We start from the raw sequence: 21,301 nt of genomic DNA on the forward strand, positions 1-21,301 counted from the left end.
GTCGCTTTTGGCAGGCGGGCAGAAAGTATTTTGATTGCCCCATGTCTAAGCCAAACCTCTTTCATCTGTATTCAGGAAAATTGTGGCCTGTTTTGATCCAAACCAGTCTTATTGGTCTCTTATTTATATGGGTTGGGGTACGGGGATCATAATGCCTGGACCTGCAACTGCATGTTAAACATGAAAATAATGAATTTGTCAGTAATAAATATGGATATGCAGTTCTTGATGTTTCTGATCAACATACCTTTTCTAAAAATTGTGGAAGCTGTAGAAGAATTATTCAGAAATATTTGCATTGAATGCTGAGGCATTCTAACTTATGAGGGAAATAGTGTTTGATACATGTAGCTTCCAAGTATTACATGTTAGGCCAATCTTTTTTCCAAATAAGAAATTTAGGAGTTTTGGAGACATCCCTAGTTACTCCCCACTGACTGAAAAGATCTAGTTAAGGAAGGGATCGTAGTGAATCCCAAAGGTATATTTGACTGCTTTTTATAGTCTGGCAAATATCATTTTTTTAAACATTTCATACACCATGTCAAGGTTGGCAGAGAAAATACCGTATTTTTCGCACCATTGGGCGCACCGGACCATAGGGCGCACCCAGTTTTAAGGGGGGGGAAATCAAGAAAAAAATATTTCCCCCCCACCAAGCCCCAAAGAGCAGCGTACAGGCTGCACACAACCTCTCCCTGCCAGAGGGGTTGCGCGCAGCTATGGAACAAGCCAAAGCAGCAAGCGGGATGGATCCCGCTCGCTGTTTTGCCTTCCCCCTCAGCCCCGTGCAGCCTCTACCTCCTGGGAGAGGCTCCGTGGGGCTAAAGAAGCCATAGCCCCGTGCAGCCTCTCCTTGCCGGAGGGGTTGCACGCAGCTATGGAAGAAGGCAAGGCAGCGAGTGGGATCCATCCCGCTCGCTGTTTTGCCTTCCCCTTCAGCCCCGTGCAGCCTCTCCTTGCCGGGAGAGGCTCCGTGGGGCTAAAGAATCCATAGCCCCGTGCAGCCTCTCCTTGCAGAGGGGCTGCGCGCAGCTATGGGAGAAGGCAAAGGCAGCGAGTGGGATCCATCCCGCTCGCTGTTTTGCCTTCCCCTTCAGCCCCGTGCAGCCTCTCCTTGCCGGGAGAGGCTCCGTGGGGCTAAAGAATCCGTAGCCCCGTGCAGCCTCTCCTTGCCGGAGGGGTTGCACGCAGCTATGGAAGAAGGCAAGGCAGCGAGTGGGATCCATCCCGCTCGCTGTTTTGCCTTCCCCTTTAACCCCGTGCAGCCTCTCCTTGCCGGGAGAGGCTGCGTGGGGCTAAAGAATCCATAGCCCCGTGCAGCCTCTCCTTGCAGAGGGGTTGCGCGCGGCTATGGGAGAAGGCAAGGCAGCAAGCGGGATGGATCCCGCTCGCTGTTCTGCCTTCCCCTTTAGCCCCGCGCAGCCTCTCTCTCCTGGGAGAGGCTGCGTGGGGCTAAAGACTCCATAGCCCCGTGCAGCCTCTCCTTGCCGGAGGGGTTGCGCACAGCTATGGGAGAAGGCAAGGCAGTGAGCAGGATGGATCCCGCTCGCTGTTCTGCCTTCCCCTTTAGCCCCGTGCAGCCTCTCTCTCCTGGGAGAGGCTGCGTGGGGCTAAAGACTCCATAGCCCTGTGCAGCCTCTCCTTGCCGGAGGGGTTGCGCGCCGCTATGGGAGAAGGCAAAGGCAGCGAGTGGGATCCATCCCGCTCGCTGTTTTGCCTTCCCCTTCAGCCCCGTGCAGCCTCTCCTTGCCGGGAGAGGCTCCATGGGGCTAAAGAAGCCATAGCCCCGTGCAGCCTCTCCTTGCCGGAGGGGTTGCACGCAGCTATGGAAGAAGGCAAGGCAGCGAGTGGGATCCATCCCGCTCGCTGTTTTGCCTTCCCCTTCAGCCCCGTGCAGCCTCTCCTTGCCGGGAGAGGCTCCGTGGGGCTAAAGAATCCATAGCCCCGTGCAGCCTCTCCTTGCAGAGGGGCTGCGCGCAGCTATGGGAGAAGGCAAAGGCAGCGAGTGGGATCCATTCCGCTCGCTGTTTTGCCTTCCCCTTCAGCCCCGTGCAGCCTCTCCTTGCCGGGAGACGCTGCGCAGGGCTAAAGAAGCCATAGCCCCGTGCAGCCTCTCCTTGCCGGAGGGGTTGCGCGCGGCTATGGCACAAGCCTGCATTCGCTCCATAGGACGCACACACATTTCCCCTCAATTTTTGGAGGGGAAAAACTGCGTCCAATAGAGCGAAAAATACGGTAAATTAATCTAGGATTATATTTCCATTTTAATAGCCTAATTTGACCCATTAGGATTATTTATCTGTTTTAGTTATCTAAATCCTGCCTTAAGGTAGCTTTTAAAAGATGCATAATAAACAATATCAGCATCATCAGGATCCTATCCACAAGACAGTTGAAGGCAGAACTCAGGTTTGGATGTGTTGTCTCCCATCTGGGTTCAAAATATTGTGCAGAGCCTACATACAGGGAACAAACATTCCTACTTCAGACCTTTCCGCTCCAACTCATGAAAATTTATATATTTCAAGCTTTTTTTCTTTTTGAACATACTTAGAAGTTTGTATGACAGACCTAAAAACGAAGCCCTTTTATATTTCACAGAGATGATATGAGCATTCACCCACAAAGTCTGTGCTTTGATACTTGCTATGTCAATGGGCTTCAACTGACTTGATTTGAAATGGAATATGCTTCCAGTCCAAAGAAAATCTGCCTGTGTTTCAAGCTACACATTGAGAGTTTTGGTTGGCTTACCTAGAGGACCCTTCATGTTGTGTTCCTCTTGCATTTGTTCATCATGTCGTCAGTCAGAGCCTGAAGAGCCTGAAGAGATTTGAAAGATGTGGAAACAGATATTTGGCTCATTGGAGAATAGCTAATTTAAATGACACTTTTGAACATGCTTGTATTCAAGTAGACAAAGATGCGCAGAAGTGGGTATCTGGCAAAATATCAGTAATGAAGTTATTTATTTATCAGTCCCATATGTCTTCCATTTTATCTTCACATTAATCCTGTCACATAGGTTTGTCTGAGGGTGACTGACTGAGTTCAGCCAGCAAGCTTTGTGGCTCAGTATGGTTTCGAATCCAAGCCTCTCAGTTCAACACCCTGTCCAATATATCCCGTGGCTCTGTAGGCATTTTATAGATACATATGATAAAAGTTTGAAAACATGAATAAGGAAATGCAATATTGCCATTGAATTTATATGGCCACAGCTGGAGGAACATTAACTAAAGGCTTCTGCAGAGCTTTGGTTGAAGTGAGATGTATACATGGCTGGGGAAACCATGATCCTGCTCTCTAGTTGAAGCTTCCCTATCCAACATTTTTCCGGGTGTACAGACTGCAGATTTGGAGCATATTTACTTTGGAGCTTATGTTGGGGTTTATTCATCTTATAGAAGGTCAGACATGTTGAGAGGATAGGACCAGCAGATGTGATCACAATCTTTGCCTCCATCCTTACATCTAACATCTGATCAATATATGCAAGAGGCTTAATATGTGAATTTCTTACTAATGCAGAGTGCTGGCGGTGATGACAATAGCATCATCATAATCATATATCATACTCCAGTAGACAATGATTTAAGTCAAGGTAGCTCAATGTCCTCCAAACAACCTTTTGACATTCATTATTCTAAAAACAGTTCCTAAGGATGAGCATTGCTGGCTAGATTCAACAAAAGGGTTGCACCCCAACTTTCAGCAGCATTCCATACATGTCTGCTCAGAAGTACGCTAAATGCAGGTCGGAATAGGGTGCAAGTTATGTTCCTATTCAATGTGACTTGTTGTGACTAACATTTCACATTGATTTTAGTTGGGCCTAAAGGCAACTAGCTCTCTGATCCAACCCAGCATATTCTGAGATTTAAGATGTGCTTTAAGTATTCGAACAGAACTCTTTTAAATAATTCTGTATACAGTGGTACCTTGGGTTACAAACATGTCGGGTTACAAACACTTCGGGTTACAGACTCTGCTAACCCAGAAATAGTACCTCGGGTTAAGAACTTTACCTCAGGATGAGAACAGAAATCGCGTGCCAGCAGTGCGGCGGCAGCGGGAGGCCCCATTAGCTAAAGTGGTGCTTCAGGTTAAGAACGGTTTCAGGTTAAGAACAGACCTCCAGAACAAATTCAGTTTGTAACCAGAGGTACCACTGTATCTGCCTGTATTTTGTGTATAGAACTCAAACCCGTCTTTTGCTGTTTTCTGTTTGGTTTCGTTTCAATTTCATGTAGGAGTATCTTCATCACAAGCAAATAATGATGATATACTTTCATAGCACATCACATGTTCAAACAGCATAAAACATTATCTCCCTAATCCTTCATTACAATAATCAGTAAAAGTCTCATTTATAGTTCTAACAATAAAAACATGAATGAGATCACAGACTCTCATAATTAAATCTCACCACCCCCCCACCTTGTTAAATCCTAATTATAATATAAATAATCCCAAAATTTGTATTTCAAGGTCACAGATGATAGCAAATCGATTTTTCCCCAATCACGAGTTAGTATTTTAGTACATACAAAAATGTGTCTTAGTAAGGCACATTAAGATACTGTTTCTAGTTATCTGCTTACAGAAGTCTTCTGTTCTAAAGCACACAAGACCTGCTGCCATAAACCTTTGTAGGAACATTCCCTGTAATTAACACAAGAGAAGTCATTGTTTTCATTGTTTCATTGGGGCAGGCTCATTAAAGGACCAACAAGGCTCGTATTAACACAGGTTCTTGTGTCATTGTTCTTAATATCCCATTAGGCTGTAGGGTCCTCTGCGGCCCTTTCTCTGAACTCCTCCGCATATTCTAGGGCAGCAGTGTGGTGTAGTGGTTAAGAGTGGTGGACTCGTAATCTGGTGAACCGGGTTTGCTTCCCCGATCATCCATATGCAGCTGCTGGGTGACTTCTCTGGAGTCTCTCAGCCTCACTCACCTCACAGAGTGTTTGTTGTGGGGGGGGGGGGAGGAGATTGTTAGCCGCTTTGAGACTCCTTAGGGTAGTGATAAAGCGGGATATCAAAGCCAAACTCTTCTTCTTCTTCTTCCCCAGCTGTCAATTTGGCTTTGAGGATGATATGCTGATAGTTAAACAGATGCCATCCTCTGTCAGGATGGGCTGAGGATATAACTCCCGCATAAATGGAAAACACAGTAATCCAATTATGGTAGTTGCATTCAGTGGTTATCTTCTATTCCTTCTTTTACCACTCATCCGGTTTTGATTTTATACTGTAAGAGGAGGTAGGGACAGCAAGGAAAACATGTCTATAAACTCACCATTGAGGATGCGCTCATGTATTTCCCCCCTGTAAGTGAATTCTGGGGGTTGGTCTGTGTGCTTAAAGCTTAAAAGTAGACTCCCTAATGCGCCCCTTGGAGTCTAAACCCTCCTCGCCACAAGAAGCTGTGGCTCCATTATCACTCCTGTGCTTCCTATTTCTCTGTATCCAGACGCACTTTGGGAGTCCAGGCGATCTAGCTGTCGTGACCCAGTACCCCTAATCTGGTCCTCGTGGTCACTATCAGAATAATGAGACTTACATGAGGAATCCCTCCTGGACCTACGTCCCCTTCTCCTGGTTCTCTGGGATCCTTTTCGCCTGTGCTGCGACCTATGTGGTTCGGGGCTCATAAAACTGTCAGATAGGCTAGAGCAGTGGTGGTGAACCTATGGCACACATGCCAGAGGGGGCACTCAGAGCCCTCTCTGTGGGCACGCGTGCCCAGCACAGAGCCGGCAGAAGGCGAGGGCAGCACTTTGAGTCCTCAGCTCAACTTGTGTCCGAGTAGAAGTGCCTTGGATGGGGCATCGTGTGGGTGCGTGCGCAAAACGGAGCTACACCCTCCAGGTTGGTGGGCTGCCGAGAGTTCTGAGCCGCCGCCTTCCTCTTCCTGCTGCTGCTGCTGCTGCAAGGTTGAGGCCTTACACATCCTTCGGCCGGGGCCAATGGGAGTGGAGTCAGAAGTGGAGTGGAGGCTTTGCGTTCCTACTTGTGTGCAAGCAGGAGCAGGGCGGGGATCTCTCAGCTAGGAAGCACGAAGCCTCCTCTTCTGAGAGATCCCCGCCTCCTCTCCTGCTTGCATGCACGTAGGAGTGAGAGCAGGCAGCTCAGCTGAGGAGCGCCTGGCTGCCTTCAAGTGGTGCAGGGGCTCTCAGATGCAGCTTCCGGGCTGCCTCCACCTTCCCCTATTCCAGCAGCTATTCAGCTTAGCTGCCTTCACGGGGGGTGCGGGGGGTCTGATGCGGAAGTGGGGGCTCCTTTTCTCTCTTGAGGGTAGTGCAGCCACGAACCCCACAATGGAAAGCGCGACAGAGCCTGCACCTCCCCAGCTGAGCAGCCCCGATCCAGCTCCTGTTCCCGTGCAAGCAGCAGTGCTGCCTAGCAGAGCAGCCCGATCCCACTCCTACTTGGCTGCGAGCAGGAGGAGGCCGGAGGGGTGGGGTGGCGCCAACATCCCTTACCTTCTCACTTGCCACCCCGGGCCAGCCTTCCCTCACTCTGAAAACAGATGTGTGGCACTCAAAACGGTAGTTACAACAGAGCACGTTCCACTTCCGGAAAAAGTTTGAAAACTGGAACACTCATTTGCGGGTTTGAAGTGTTTGGGTTCCAAGTAGTTCGAGAACTAAGCTTTCGAAAACCGAGGTCCCACTGTATTGCTCCACTCTCTCTCCACATGGATGCACCAACCTCCCCTTTCTAATCTATGACCTCAGTATTCAGGTTAAATTGCCGTGTTGGCACTTTGTGATAAATAAGTGGGTTTTGGGTTGCAGTTTGGGCTCTCGGTCTCTAAAAAGTTTGCATCACTGGCCTATGTCTTCCTCACATTGTTTTTTGATTACATCGAGGGGGGTTGTGGGATTTTGTAGCAGTATTTTGTATATTGTGGATACCATCCCTTTGCTGTGTCCCTTTGTTAGGAAGAAGTTTTCAAAGGTTGTCAAGGGCCTAGTTGCTGCTGATTTTACTACTGGATTGTTTAAGAGGGCATGTAATTGGTGGTGTGCTAGCCAGGGCATTTGAGTGCCCCCTAGCTTGTCTTGCATTTCTTGTGCTGCTGATATGGGTTTGTTATTTTTGTAGGTCTGCTAGGCAGTATAAGCCTTCAGCTTGCCAGGTTTTTATCTGGAGGTTTTGTGCTGCGTGGTGGAATAGTGGGTGGTGTGCCAGGGGGGATTAGTGGGGATGGGGGTAAGTGGGCATTTTGCCTCTTTTAAAGTGGTGTGAAGTGCATTAATTTGTATGTAAAAAATTATTCTATACTGGAAAAAGTGTCTCTGGGAGAAGAATTTTGTCCATTCTTGATAGAATTGTTCTTCGGTCCAGTAAGGAAGACAGAAGGGGAAGAGGGTCAGGGAGACAGAGGTATGCTTCAAAATGTGCATTTTTCTTTGTGGAAAATCATAAGGCTTTTGCCTTCTTTTCAGCAGTTGCTTTGAGTGTGGCTGCACACTTTCATTTAAATTATGTCTCAGCTGGAAGAAGATGAGTTTGTTTTATGTAGCAGTCAGAGGTTCAGAACAATATCAGTCACTGAGCTACCAGAATGGTAAATTAAATCTGGAGAGAGTGAAGGGAGCTTGCTCATCACTACGCACTGATACAGAAGCGGCAAAGAGGGGGAGCCGAAACAGGCCCGAGTGTTTATGTTCTTGATGAAAACGTACAAATCATTTCCTTCCTTCCTTTAGTTGTCGTGGTCCATCACTTTAGTCCATTTTCACCTTGCTAAGGGATTCTGAATGGGCCTCCCTGCGCTGACACCCAATTAATCTCTCACAAGCCTGTTCTTGCAGCCTGTCTGTCTGCAGTCCCCCTCGTCGGATCTGAGTTACTCATAATATATATTCCTTTCTTGGGTTGTCTTTTCCCCTGAAGATGCAGCTTTCAATTTCTCTATTGGGAACTGTCTGATATAAATCAATCTGTTCTTCTTGTTCTACCCCACAGGAATTTATCAGCAGTCTGCAGCACATTCTTTCTCTCTTTGCATTTCTGTCAGAAGTATGATATGGTAATTGTTAGGAGTACACAATTTGTTCAGTGCTAATTGATTATTTCAAACTATTTTACCTACATCTTTCTCTATTCAGATGATGTAAACACTATTGCCACAAATACAGGCTTTATCGAAGACTCATGTTATAATTTGGAGCATAGACTGTGACAACTGAAAGGAATCACACAGGTCATCTTGTGCTAATGTGACTCACCCACCTTTCATATCCTGTGAACATGCAGCCTGCCATTTCCCCAGATTGTTTCTTTGTGTCTAATTGGAATGAGCTCTTACAGCCTGTACTGTACTTGCATGGTGCCTGCATTCCAGGACTCTCCTCTAATGCTAGAAATGTAATGATGTGCTGAATCTCTAATAACCTATTCAATTCACTGTGTAATTGATTATTGACTTACAAAAATGGCCACTGCCATTAGGATTTAAACAGCTGGGTGTGATAAATATAAACAGCATTCCAGACTTGCAAAACAGAAGTTAACTCCCGCTTGAGAATTGGCCACAAAGGACATAATATACCTTTGAAAACCATTTTCTGGGGAATAAGAAGGCGGGGGGGGTACTATCTCTTTGCTCTGCATGACTGCTTCTAGGAAATATAGGACTGGCTACCACTGGAAACAGGATGCTGGGTCAGATCTAACAGGGCTATGCGTAAATTCTTAAGAAATTTCTGGGCAATTTGAAACACTGATAGTCTTCAGTTGTAAAGAACATTGGTGGTGGACTACACATTCACACATGCACAGAAACATACGTCTCATCGCCCACTCTCACACAAAGGAAGACAGCTGTGCCCATGCAACACGGAGAGACACATGCATTCTTGCACAGTCATGGAGAGAGAGACATGTGGGAAGGGTCACTGCCATGCATCCATTTGCCTTTTTTCCCCTCAAAAAAACCCTTTTTTATTTGTTTTTCTGTTTTTTTATATCATCATTATATACTGTATTATAGTCATATTCAGGATATTAAGGGGAGAAAATAACATAAATGTAAGACATACATAAATAAATATTAGTAGTAACATAACTTCTTCCTCCAATTTTCCATCTAAACACACACACACACAGCCTGCCCACATCTCCCGTCTGCCAAACAGGGAAGAGTTATTTCCATATGTGTATCTTCTATTAAAATGTGGAAGATCACTTTCCTATGAGGCTAATAGTAGCACAAACACAGTAATCTTCGTGGGATTGAATCTTAACCTCCTTTGTTCTCCCTATCTGCCTAGGGTAAGGTGGGCTTGGTGGGTCACAGGGCTTCAGTTTCACAGGTAGGGATAGCAGCTCCATCGTTTTATGAAATATCAACATTTCATGCCTTTCTATGACATTCATTTATTGTAATTGCAATGCAAGAATGTGCATGAACAATGTAGCACATAAAACCAAAGTCAAAGAACTGGAAATAGTTTGCTCAAGTGAATCTAACTGGCACAATTAATGAGCTTGTTAGTGGCCTTGTTATGTAGAAAGGCAGGGAAGTAAGTAAGTAAGTAAGTAAGTAAGTAAGTAAATAGTGTGTTTTTTTGTCAACATGAATAGTGTGGATGCCAAATTATAATTTGTCGGTCAGTTGTAGTTATGCTTCCTTTTGCTGTTGGAAAACATTGCCAAGTTATTCCACTATAGTTGCTTAGGATATGTCATTGTGTTCTTTTGCAGTGAGCGGTGCAGATACACCTTTCGTGGCCATAAGGATTCAGTAAACAGCATTGAATTTCTTCCTTTCTCCAACATCATTCTCACCAGCTCTGCAGACAAGACATTGTCTCTTTGGGATGCCAGAACAGTAAGCTAACTTATTGCTTTGGGAACTGGGTGAACTCATAAAAGCTGGACAAACACACTGCTTGCTTGATGGGAAATATTTGAATCTGTTGTAATACCTCAATCAAGTGGATGACGTCAAGTTATAGGGAGGAAGTAGGAGGGAAATGAGGAATGTCCCAATTTAATAAAGGTGATGTTCCCCTCTGGACTCCAATAACTTATGCATTTAGAGACCACTGAACTTTACGTAAACATGACTTATATAATATATAATATTTCGGAACAGTTTCCTTCCATTGCCAGGTGCTTTGGGAGGTTGTTCTGTGGACTTCCGCCTATCAGTCTTGGGCTCAGTCATCTCCTGATCTACTACAGCAGACTCAGCCCTGATTCTGGTCTGGCTCCTTAGCTGGTGACTCTGAGGCCTCCAACCCTGTGTTTTAAAGGCCGCTGGACTTTGAGGTTCTGACACCACCTCCCCCTCCATGGTCTCAATCCAATGGGCGTGGCTTGTTCAGATAGCCACAATGGAATTGCTGACATGGGCATGAACAGTGCTTCCAGTCAGTGAGTCATTCATGAGTCTAGAATTTGAGCCATTTCGTATTCGCATTCAGTGTCAGTTGGGGAGTTGATGAGCATACTCAAGAGGGTTCTCAGTCTGCCATTTGTGGTCAGCATAGGCCTTGTATTTGGCATGGTTCAACTTGACTCTGAAGTCCTCCTGGATAGCCTGATAAGAGGCACCAGCAGCTGGAAATTGGTGGAAGAAGTGATATCTGGGAAATAGAGGGTTTGGAAGTATTGCTGAGGAAAAACTGAGAGCTGTTATATGCCAAATTCTGCTATGCCCAACAGATCTACCCAGTTCTGCTGTTGATGGGATGTTGCTCTATGTAGGGCTGATCCCTTCTGTCTGCCCATCACTTTGAGCATGATAGGCTGAAATATAGGCATGGATTTCTAGCAGGTTGCATAGGGCACGGCAGAACTATGGCCTTTGGCCTGAAACAGTATGGGCCAAGAATCCATGTAGATGGAATAGAGTTGCTGTTTCATGGGTACTTGGGGTTCTCTGGCAAGAAATGAAGTGGGTCATATTAGTGAGGACATCAGTGACAACAATGTGGTTGTGAATTGCCTAGAGGGGAACTGGTCTGTGCAGAAGTCCCTAATCAATATTTGTCATGGTCTGGGTAGTCTTTTCTTCTTTTGTATGATTACTTAAAGTACCAGTCACTGCCCCCACTCACTACACCTACCCCACCCACCCTGCTCAGAGATGGACACTTAATCTTTTAACTGTTCTATTTGCCTGAATTCAGATCACTTCAGTAAAAATCGTTTTACTGTCTGAAACTCTAACTGTGGCTGGTGGCTGGCTGCCTTTCCAAGCAGAAAAGGGTGTGCATGTTGCAAATGAAATGAATGCATGACAGAATGGCATCTTCACATAAGAAATACTAACTCTTCTTTCTGCTTTTGACAATGCATGCTGCTGATTGCTGACAGTCACATCAGGAGAGAAACTGCATTAAAAAAAAACAACATTCTGTAAATTTGTTGTGTAATGCCAATGCATGGCACAGCATATTAAGAAATCATTGGCTAGATATAACAGACAGCGCACACACATAGATCCAATACATGTTTACTCTGGCTGGATCAGACGAGGACCACAGAAATAATGACAGTGAGATGAGCAGAGTGACGATCTTAAGCTCAGAGACTGAAAACAGTGATGAGAAATTCGGGGTGAAAAAATTATCAAAAGATTGGTATCAAAGACTGCTCACAAGCTCTCACATGTATGGCAGGAGATCGTTTTGTGCATGAGCAGCCAAGCTCTGTCAAAACTTGCTATGGCTTTGCTATGGTTTTGCAAAACTTTTGGTTTTGCTAAGCCAAGGTTTGACTTAATCAGTTGTGTGAACCAGGCTAATATCTGTTCCTCAAGTACACAGCCTCTTATATTCTTTCTGCAATATGCAGCAACCTCTAATGATGAAGCAATGGCTGTAACTATTGTTAGATACATTAGGCATCGTAAGAAACCATGTTCTACAAACCCACTTCACATTATGGTTTCTGATTCTGGTTTGTTAGCATATTTCAGACTGTGGTTTGCTAAATCATTCCACGATGTACTTTTTCTTCTTTAACCATGAATGTGATGACTTCATTGAACCATTATGTGATATATCTGTGCTGGCTTATAAAGGTAAAGGTAAAGGTAAAGGTACCCCTGCCCGTATGGGCCAGTCTTGACAGACTCTAGGGTTGTGCGCCCATCTCACTTAAGAGGCCGGGGGCCAGCGCTGTCCGGAGACACTTCCGGGTCACGTGGCCAGTGTGACAAAGCTGCATCTGGTGAGCCAGCGCAGCACACGGAACGCCGTTTACCTTCCCGCCAGTAAGCAGACCCTATTTATCTACTTGCACCCGGGAGTGCTTTCGAACTGCTAGGTTGGCCGGCGCTGGGACCAAGCAACGGGAGCGCACCCCGCCGCGGGGATTCGAACCGCCGACCTTTCGATCGGCAAGCCCTAGGCGCTGAGGCTGGCTTATAGGCTCTATAAATAACTTTCCTTAAACAATAACATTTTATTTAAATTATACTAAGAGAAAATACCAAATAGAAAAATAAGAACAAGATTTAGAAAGCAACAAGAAGTTTTCAGCTTAAATGTCGGTATCATTGTTCACTCTAATAAGTCATTTCACCCTTGAGTGGAATGGTCTTCCTGGGGAGCTTGTGGACTGCCCTTCCTTGGGGGGGTTTAAGCAGAGACTGGATGGCCATCTGTCAAGGATGCTTTAGCTGAGATTTCTGCATTGCTGGGGTTTGGACTTGATGAACCATGCTATGATATCATTGCTAGTCTTAACTGGACATGTGTATCTTTCTTTCTCACTACTCTGTCTCCAATCAGCCTTTTAAAAAATGTAGTTCACTCTTTTAAATCCTTCCAGGCATACACAGGTTAACTATGGGTTTGAGAATAAATTAAGGAATTTTTCAGAGTGTTGAGTTTTGGGTGAACATATCAGATGACTCAGTGATTCTTCAAACAGCTCCTGTTTATTCACAGGCCAGAACAGAACTGAAGGGTTCAGCCAGCCTGCTTATATAGAGCTCCACTACAACGCAACTGTAACACTTTCTGTAACTATCCAATCACTGAATGTCACTTTCAATCCCTTATTTGCATATGTGGACCTGAGTGAAAACTATCTACAGTATTCCCCTGCTGGCCTAGGGTGATAATTTCAGTACATAACACAGAGAATGTGAAAGACATAGAATACCTACTCCTCTAGTACATTATGCTTTCAGCATTATATTCTTCCTCCACCTTTTTCTATTTCTTTTTGACTAGTTGAACAATAATTTTATCTTTGTTGTTTTCCGCAGAGCAGTCTAATGTTGTCATCTGGGCAGTGAGGATTTGATACAGATGATAGGTAGCTGATGTAAAAATAATTATGTGTAGAAACCTTGAAAATGAGAAAAAAGGCCAGCAGGATATGGACCACAGCTTCAGAAAGACTGAGTTGGATCTTCTGTGAATATATAGTTGGTGTGCACTGAATGAATAGAAATACATGAATATTGAGATTGCCATGGGAAGTGAAGCAGGAGGTTTCAAAAACGGATGCAAACTAAGGTCACACATGGTGGCATCTCTATTTCTGCTCCTCCATTCCTTCATATAGATAATGTCACTCACCAGTGCTGTAGTCACAAAGGCACAGTACATCTTTTAACTTCAGGCAGCAGTCAGATTATTCCTAGAGAAACTTGGGTGTCTGTTGAGTGGCCTAAGAGTCACGTGCCTGCTGAAAATCAGCGGAACTTCAGTCACAACATGTCCCATTGATTTCAGTGGGGCCTAACTTCTTCTAGTTTAATCTGGTTCCAGGTCATTATTCCTTATAAACTTGTTCAACTATGTCAGTTCCATTGTATCAGAAACAGGAAATACGTTTATGTGGGAGAAAAGTTATGCTTAGGATTTGTCTGTTCTTCAGAAATAAAAGTAACAGATGGCTAAACGCTGGTCAGCTGAAGCAGCTGTCTTTTCCATTCTTCTGTCTTTCCTCTTTTCTTGTTACTCCATGCCCCACTATGTCCCCAGTAGATTGGCAGGTAGCCAAGGGGGAGGGCAGGGGGCAGCTGCCCTCCCAATCAATACAAATCTGCCCCCCAACAGAAATCCTGACAACGCCCATAGGCAGGCAGTGAAGACTTGCACCCTTCCTTTGCTGCTGCTAAGGAGAAGCGGCAATGTGTTCAGCACATGGTCCAACTAAAATTATTCTTCATGCTGGCTCTTCTGCATGCATGTGGTTTGTGTGAGGGAGAGGGTGAGTTGTGTGTCTCATTTGTAGGAAATCCACTAGTGGGGGGGGGGAGGCAATGCTTTTCTTTACACCTTCCAGACACTGCAGTAAACTCTGTAGAAGAGGTGAATGCCTCTTTTATAAAATGTTCAGGTTCCTCCCTCCCAACGCATCCTCATTAGGACCACTTTTAAGATGAGGCATGAACTCCACAAAAAGTCACTGGCAGACACCCTGAAGAAAAGAGGGACTGTGAACTGCAGACACCCCCCAAAGTATTTTCATCTGAAATGACTAGCTGCTCTATCTTGCAATACTGTGCATGTATTTATGCATCTAAATATATTGAATAGAATTCAACATAGCAGTTAGTGACCCCCTGTGTGACCCCTGCTAATCCACTAAACCTATTCTGGACTTTCCCTGAACCCTACATTGCAAATTTAGGGGGCACTGGGGTGGGGGGTGGGGAAGTCCTGTTTCACAAGTGGACCTTGTTCCACACACACAACTTAGCTGAATCCCACCCATTATTTTTCTCACTTCTATCCAAATGTTCAACCAGCTGAGTCTTCAGAGAGTTGCTGTTATTATCTTTGAATCCACTTTTACATAGTATTATTATTATTTAATAGAATTAGAATCTATATACCACCTTTCATTTCAAGAAGCAATATCAATGCAGTTTGCAAACAAACAAAAGCCAACAGCAAAATAACAAGAATAAAAACATTACAAAAGTACAGCTACATGCAATTAAAATACATAGTAAAACAACTACATTTTAACACCCATAATCAAAGTTAGTCAATAAACCTTTCTGAAAATATCAAAATGTTGCACTACCGAAGGTTTTGATGCAGTCTTAATATATATTTACCTTTTCTCCTATACCAGATATTCTGAGGCACTCTCACACAGTCATAGTTCAGAGTTGAGAATCTGGGACCTTTTTTCTTTCATTTGGGGGGGCCCACCCTCATCCCTAGGGGCAGCCATTCACATATACTTGAATAAGTATGTTTGCTCATTCCCCAGCTGTATCACCAGCTGAAATACCCTTAACATGGACTGCAGGTACTGGAATAAGTGAAACTAGCCAACCCTGACGAAAGTATAAAACTCCCATTATGATAATGCTTTTGTTTAGAGCCAGACTGTAGCTCATAACCCAAACTTTTATAGAAAACAGCGAGAAACAACTCAGGCAGAGCACTGGCATGGATTGTGCTTTAGAATCATCAGTCTCTCTATTAGCAAACTCAGGTGGCTGAATGCCTATCAATTTGGAAGCAAAATGGGGCCACCCAAAAGTAAGGTACTGTGGTACCTCGGGTTACAGACGCTTCAGGTTACAGATGCTTCAGGTTACAGACTCCGCTAACCCAGAAATAGTACCTCGGGTTAAGAACTTTGCTTCAGGATGAGAACAGAAATCGTGCTCTGGCAGCGCAGCAGCAGCGGGAGGCCCTATTAGCTAAAGTGGTGCTTCAGGTTAAGAACAGTTTCAGGTTAAGAACGGACGTCCGGAACGAATTAAGTTCTTAACCCAAGGTACCACTGTAGTGGTTTCTGCATACTCAAGGGATTCTCTAGGTATGCAGAAGTACAGTATATAACTCTGTAAAATAAAAGAAATAAAAAATAGCCACCTCCCCACCGCCACATCTTTGCCCAATGTAACAGGAAAAGGACACACTTTCCCTTTTCTGCTCTCCAGATCTACCCCCATTCCTCGCTATATAGCTATATAAGCAGACCCTATAAGCGTCCCTATTTTCCAGGGATAGTCCCAGAAGCCATCCTCATTTCTGATTTGATCCCTGAATGTCCCATTTTTCCATAGGATGTCCCTGTTTTCATCAGAGAAATGTTGAGAGGTACGGAATTCCTTGGAGCCAAGGAAATAACTATACAACCTTTAAAAGGCATCTGAAGGCAGCCCTGTATAGGGATTTTTTTTGATGTTTAATATTTCATTATGTTTTTATATTTGTTGGAAGCCACCTAAACTGGCTGGGGCAACCCAGTCAGATGGGTGACGTATAAATAGTAAAAGTTGTTGTTGTTGTTAAATAGGGCATCTCTATTTTAATCAGAGAAATGTTGGTGGGTATTTATAAGTTTCAGAGGTAACAGATCTTAGCCAACTGTAACAGCAGGGACAGACCTTGGGGGATGGAAAATGGGGAAATATGTTCTTCCCCCGTTATTGGCTCTTAAAACTTCCCACCATGCCGGAACACAAATACAAGGCTTCTCTTCTAGGCTGGTGGAAGCCTTGGATAGGATAACTCCTATTCTCATCTATCTCAGTCCAGTTAAGCCCAGATCTTACCCAAATGCACATAAATCCCATTCCATTCTTCTTCACCAACATGAACACTAGAACCCTCATTCTCTCCTTTCAAAGCATGTATGTCCATGCAGTCCCGTTGGCAGAGAGGACAGGACTCCTGTACACATGGCAGATCCACTTGTGCTCCTCTGGATCAAGCCCTTATTGCTTCACGTGCTGTTGCATAACTAACTACATTATGTTCTAGCTTCATAGTGCAGATTCCTGTGTGAAAGCAGAGGGTAAATAAGAATAATAGTATTTCAGCAAGTAGCAGTGCATTTACAAAATTCTATGGTGGATTGAAACCTGTTTACTCAGTATTTAACTCCAGAGACATTGACAGGAGTATGATATCTGATGAGGATGGCCTTTACATCATAGGCCTCCTGTGTTGCCTTTTTGGGCATTCCCAGGGACCATGTTAGTTTTTCAACTTGTGACCTGTTGCTTTAGCTTTTGAAGCATTTACTGAATGCCATTCATGCCTGTGTTGAACAGGATTAAGTCTTCTGGTTTCATTACTTTTCAGCCTATATATATATGCTTTGAGAGTGATGCGTACTCTTTCTGCTAACCAGAAGGTTCCCATTTACGTCAATCAATGAAAAAGGTGTAAATTTAATCCATTTCCATGGTCAATTTGCTTCCCTCCCCCCACTGCAGAAGGAAAACAGGTCAGTTAGGGGACTTGCCAGTTTATGTCAATCTCAGCCTTCATCCCAGTCACATGGGAAAACTGCATATAGTTTGAGCAGCTCTGGACACGTTTCTCTCAACTTTGGAGCTGAGGAGGGCTCAGGAATCCCTGTACAGTTGTACCTTGGAAGTCGAATGGAATCTGTTCTGGAAGTCCATTCGACTTCCAAATCACAACTTCCCATTGGCTGCAGGAAGCTTCCTGCAGCCAATCGGAAGCTGTGGAAGCGCCACCAGACATTTGGCTTCCAAAAGAACATTAAAAAACCAGAACAGTCACTTCCAGGTTTTTATCGTTCGGGGGCCAAAACGTCCGAGTTACAGGGCATTTGACAACCAAGGTACGACTGTACTGAATACCCCTTTATTCAGCAGGGGTCAAGCCAAAGGCTTGGCAGAACTAGTGGGTTTTAAGGAAGGATTTGAAGAGAAAGTGAGATGCATTATGCCAAATAGATGTTTGTGAGAGAGTTCTAGGCATAAAGGGGCAGCAAGGGAGAAACAAAAGCCAGTAAGGACGCAGAAGTCCTTTGGGCAGCTGAGGGTAGTGACACTAAAGGGTTAAAGGCCACAGACAGGTATCTCCTGAGATATGAGTTCAGAGAGGTAAGGATTGTTGAAGGTAAGGACCAAAGAGCACTGGGACACTGCACCAGTTTCACTAGAGGGAATCCTCGTTCTCCATTTGCACTGGATCTAGGTATTGGAAGGAAGCTTTGGGTTCCTTCCAGATTATCCAGCTGTGATAAGCAGTGCATTCAAAGTTGAGAACATGCCTTTTTACAAACCTACAAATATTTAGCATGCTTTGCACATCTCCAAAACAAATACACTACACACCACCCCTCTGAATCCCTTGAATGTATATGATAATAACTCGAATATTCTTTTCAGCTTGAAAGAACTGCTTGTTTTTCTGATCAAGCTGTTTCTATCAACACATAATGTTTTCCCTTCTATTATGTCAATGGTCTGTGAACATAAAAGTGTGTAAAGTGGCATATACCAAAGGGATAAGTAATCTAGATGAAATTACTTTTTTACTTAAGCAATAGTGTTGAGAAGCAAATAATATTACATATGAAACAATGGCTTACAGGTTCAGTAGACACCAGTGTTCTGCTTCAGCAGTTACCTGAGTCTGAATGAAAATGTTTTGTTTCTCAGCATTATTATCTGAAAAGAAAATGGTATGCAGTATATACTTTATGGGTCTCTGAGAGCGTCCCAGTGCCAAATGGTAATTTCTCAAGTTCCCTATTCTACTGCAGGGATGTAGTTGTGGCTCAGAGTTACTGTGGTGTGGCTGAATGTTTGATCTATAAACACCAGAAATGTGGTGTGAAAACACTCTGAGTTGGATCCAAAGAAGCCCTTCTGCACTTGGAAGGGGACATGTTCCAGAGAGTGCTTAATACAGGAAGTTGGGTTGCCATAGTTGCATAGGAAATGCAAAATGTATTCCTCAGTTTGTAGAAGGGGAAACATGAGAACTGCTATAAGTGTATCTGCCTACTATGGCACTGGGTGAACATTTCCTCTAATGCTCATGGCAAGTACTGGCAGCTATTTTCATTCTGCTCACCATTTTTTGGACCCAACTCACTGTTGTTTAGGATAGCCTGAACATTCACTTTAATTCAAATCTGAACATTTGGGTTGACAAGTAAACACTCTTCAGAAACTGGGTTTTGCCTCTCAAGCCCTTCTAAGTCTGGGCTTGGGCCAAGCAAAAGCTATGGTTAGGCAAAGAATTATAGACACCAAGAGACAACAGGACTGCTTAAGGTGCCCCCGACTACAAAATTGTAGAAATCGAGAGATATGCACCAGCAGCATATCTCTTTTTTCTTGTATCAAAAAATGCAAGAAGGTCTTTTACACTTGCCAGAAGCTCGGCTCTGCCTTTGCCAGTCTTGGAAGGATCCTTTAAAAAAGTCCCATATGACCAGAGAATTTGCGCCTGTCCATTGGGGGGTATAGGAAGCCCCGAACACATGTTTTTTAGATGTCTCTTTTACGATAAGGCACGTAGAGAAACTATTGACCCCCTGCTGGTGAGGCTTGCTGACCTCTCGGTAAAGCAAAAATTTGATCTTCTCCTGTTACGCAAAAATCACAAGACGACCCGGATGGTTGCCAGATTCTGCGCACAGATCTATAGGCGCAGACCATCCGCCGATTCAATCTAGTTTGTTAAGAAAATTCCCAAACTCAGATCCATTTCTCTATGGTAATCTATCTTAAAGTTTTTGTGTTTTATATGCCAACCACATTTTTAAACTTAAAATCCATTGTTTTAAATGTTTGTTTTGCTTTTGGGATTGTAGTTCCATTTGTGTTTCACAAGCTGGTCTCTGACCGTAATAAATTTCATGTATGGTTGACGAGTATATGGGTCGACAGTAAAATTTCAGTTAGAAGACTGGCAATTCAGCTAGCCATTTTGTTTCAGAATTTGAAATGTCACTTTTTGGAAAACCCTATCTATTTAACCAGGCAAAGTCAGATACACTTGTGACACCTGACATGGTGCATGTTGCTTTGTCAGCTGGAGAGCATGACAAGTCATCAGCCTTACTGCCAACTTGGAAGCTGTGCAGGTGGGCAGGGATCATCCCAGCAGCTAGGTGTGACAATTCCTGTCCCTTTCCCAGCTCCGTGAGCTGCGAGGAAGGCTGGGAGATGGGTCACGCAGGAAAAAGAAGTCCCCCAAACAACTCGCAGGGCTTCCTTGCTCCAACTTGCTTGGGTGCCTGCTGCCAGAACCTGCTTGGTTCACCTTCAAGCAGTGGCAATTGGGAAAGCCTGGCAATCAGGGGGCTTGCAGGGAGAGGGAAGGTTGGAAGGGCTGACAAGTAAAGAAAATGGCTTAATCAGCAAGGCAGCAAAAATAATAGACTGTTGCTGCTGTACCCTCCAGAGGTAGATGCTTTGTTGTGGGCAAGCTGTGTTTTCATGGTTCTGTGATATTCTTCTAAAGAACCCTAGAAGATTTGCACATCACATGTGAAGGTAGAGTCCAAAGGTAGAGTCCAACAACCTCTTCCCAAAGTGGGCAGCGAGAAGCTGACAATGCTATAGTCCTTTCTGCCCAGCAACTAATGTTCAAAGGCTCTGAATCTGGAAGTTCCACAACTGACGGACAGAACACAGCTGGGAAAATGCTGCTTAGAGACATTTACAGTTGCCTAGAGACATAGACAGCAGATGCATCGCTCACGCACTGGATGTTTCTTTTGAGTTACATTTAGGCTTGCCAGTCTACCAGGTGGGGGACTTCGCTTGCTTGCTTGCGTCTTTGGTATTTCCTTCAGGCTAGTTGACATATTTTGTGTGTGTGTGTGTGTAAAAAAGCAGAATTTGGAGATGATTGGCAGAGTTTTTGTTTATTTTTGAGTAAAGTCAGCACAATCTCTTTTTCTGCTGAGAGCTCATGCTGGAGCTGTGCTGCACACCCAACAAGGAGACAAATGGTTCACCTGAGCCCTAGTGCACCATTTCCAGTGCTGCATTGTGAGAGACTTGCTGCAGAGCCACCAGGTCTGGGGTGTATTGAGCTGAGAGAGGCAGGGTAGGTGGTGTCAGATCAATGACATGGCTCTGCAGCAGCAGCAGCAGCAGCAGCAATAAGGACTGATCTTGTTCACATTTACTTGCACAGCTCCCTTACTCTGCACTAACACCCAAACATACACACACCGTATCACATTTGTAGCCACAGATGGAAAAAATATTCGCAGCTAGCTCCACTAGTAGTGGAGTCGGGTTTTGCCCTCTGACCTGTTCACGGCTCCTTCTTGTTTATTTTAAAGGCTTCTAGACCACCCTTCATGCAATAGATTCTGGGGTGGCTGTGTACAGCCATAAAAGTACAATATAATGCAAAACCATGCTATCCTTTGTCCCTGTCCAGGGGTCAAAAGATTTCTGGCAAAAGGTTGGCAACCTAATGAAAATTCAGGTATTTTTCTGCCAGATGTTGAGATGCAGATTCCACTATGATTGTTGCAATGCCTCATCATTGTATGCCTTAAAAAACCTATCACATGCTGAAAACAGTGCCAAGCTTAGGGACTTAATGGCTTA

The 21,301-nt window shown here is 44.4% G+C and overlaps 1 protein-coding gene across 3 annotated transcripts in view; it reads left to right on the plus strand.

The window, feature by feature from the left end:
• The window catches only part of SPAG16 (sperm associated antigen 16), a 388,967-nt gene that overhangs the window by 221,188 nt on the left and 146,478 nt on the right, over positions 1–21,301 (plus strand). For all 3 annotated transcript variants that reach the window (XM_083399945.1, XM_083399947.1, XM_083399946.1), the window contains one exon: positions 9,724–9,850. In XM_083399945.1, the coding sequence (XP_083256071.1) occupies positions 9,724–9,850 (127 nt within the window). The remainder of the gene's footprint in view (positions 1–9,723; positions 9,851–21,301) is intronic.

The sequence above is a fragment of the Podarcis tiliguerta genome (genome assembly GCF_965153285.1).
Source record: "Podarcis tiliguerta genome assembly, chromosome: 1".
Classification (NCBI taxonomy): Eukaryota; Metazoa; Chordata; class Lepidosauria; order Squamata; family Lacertidae; genus Podarcis; species Podarcis tiliguerta.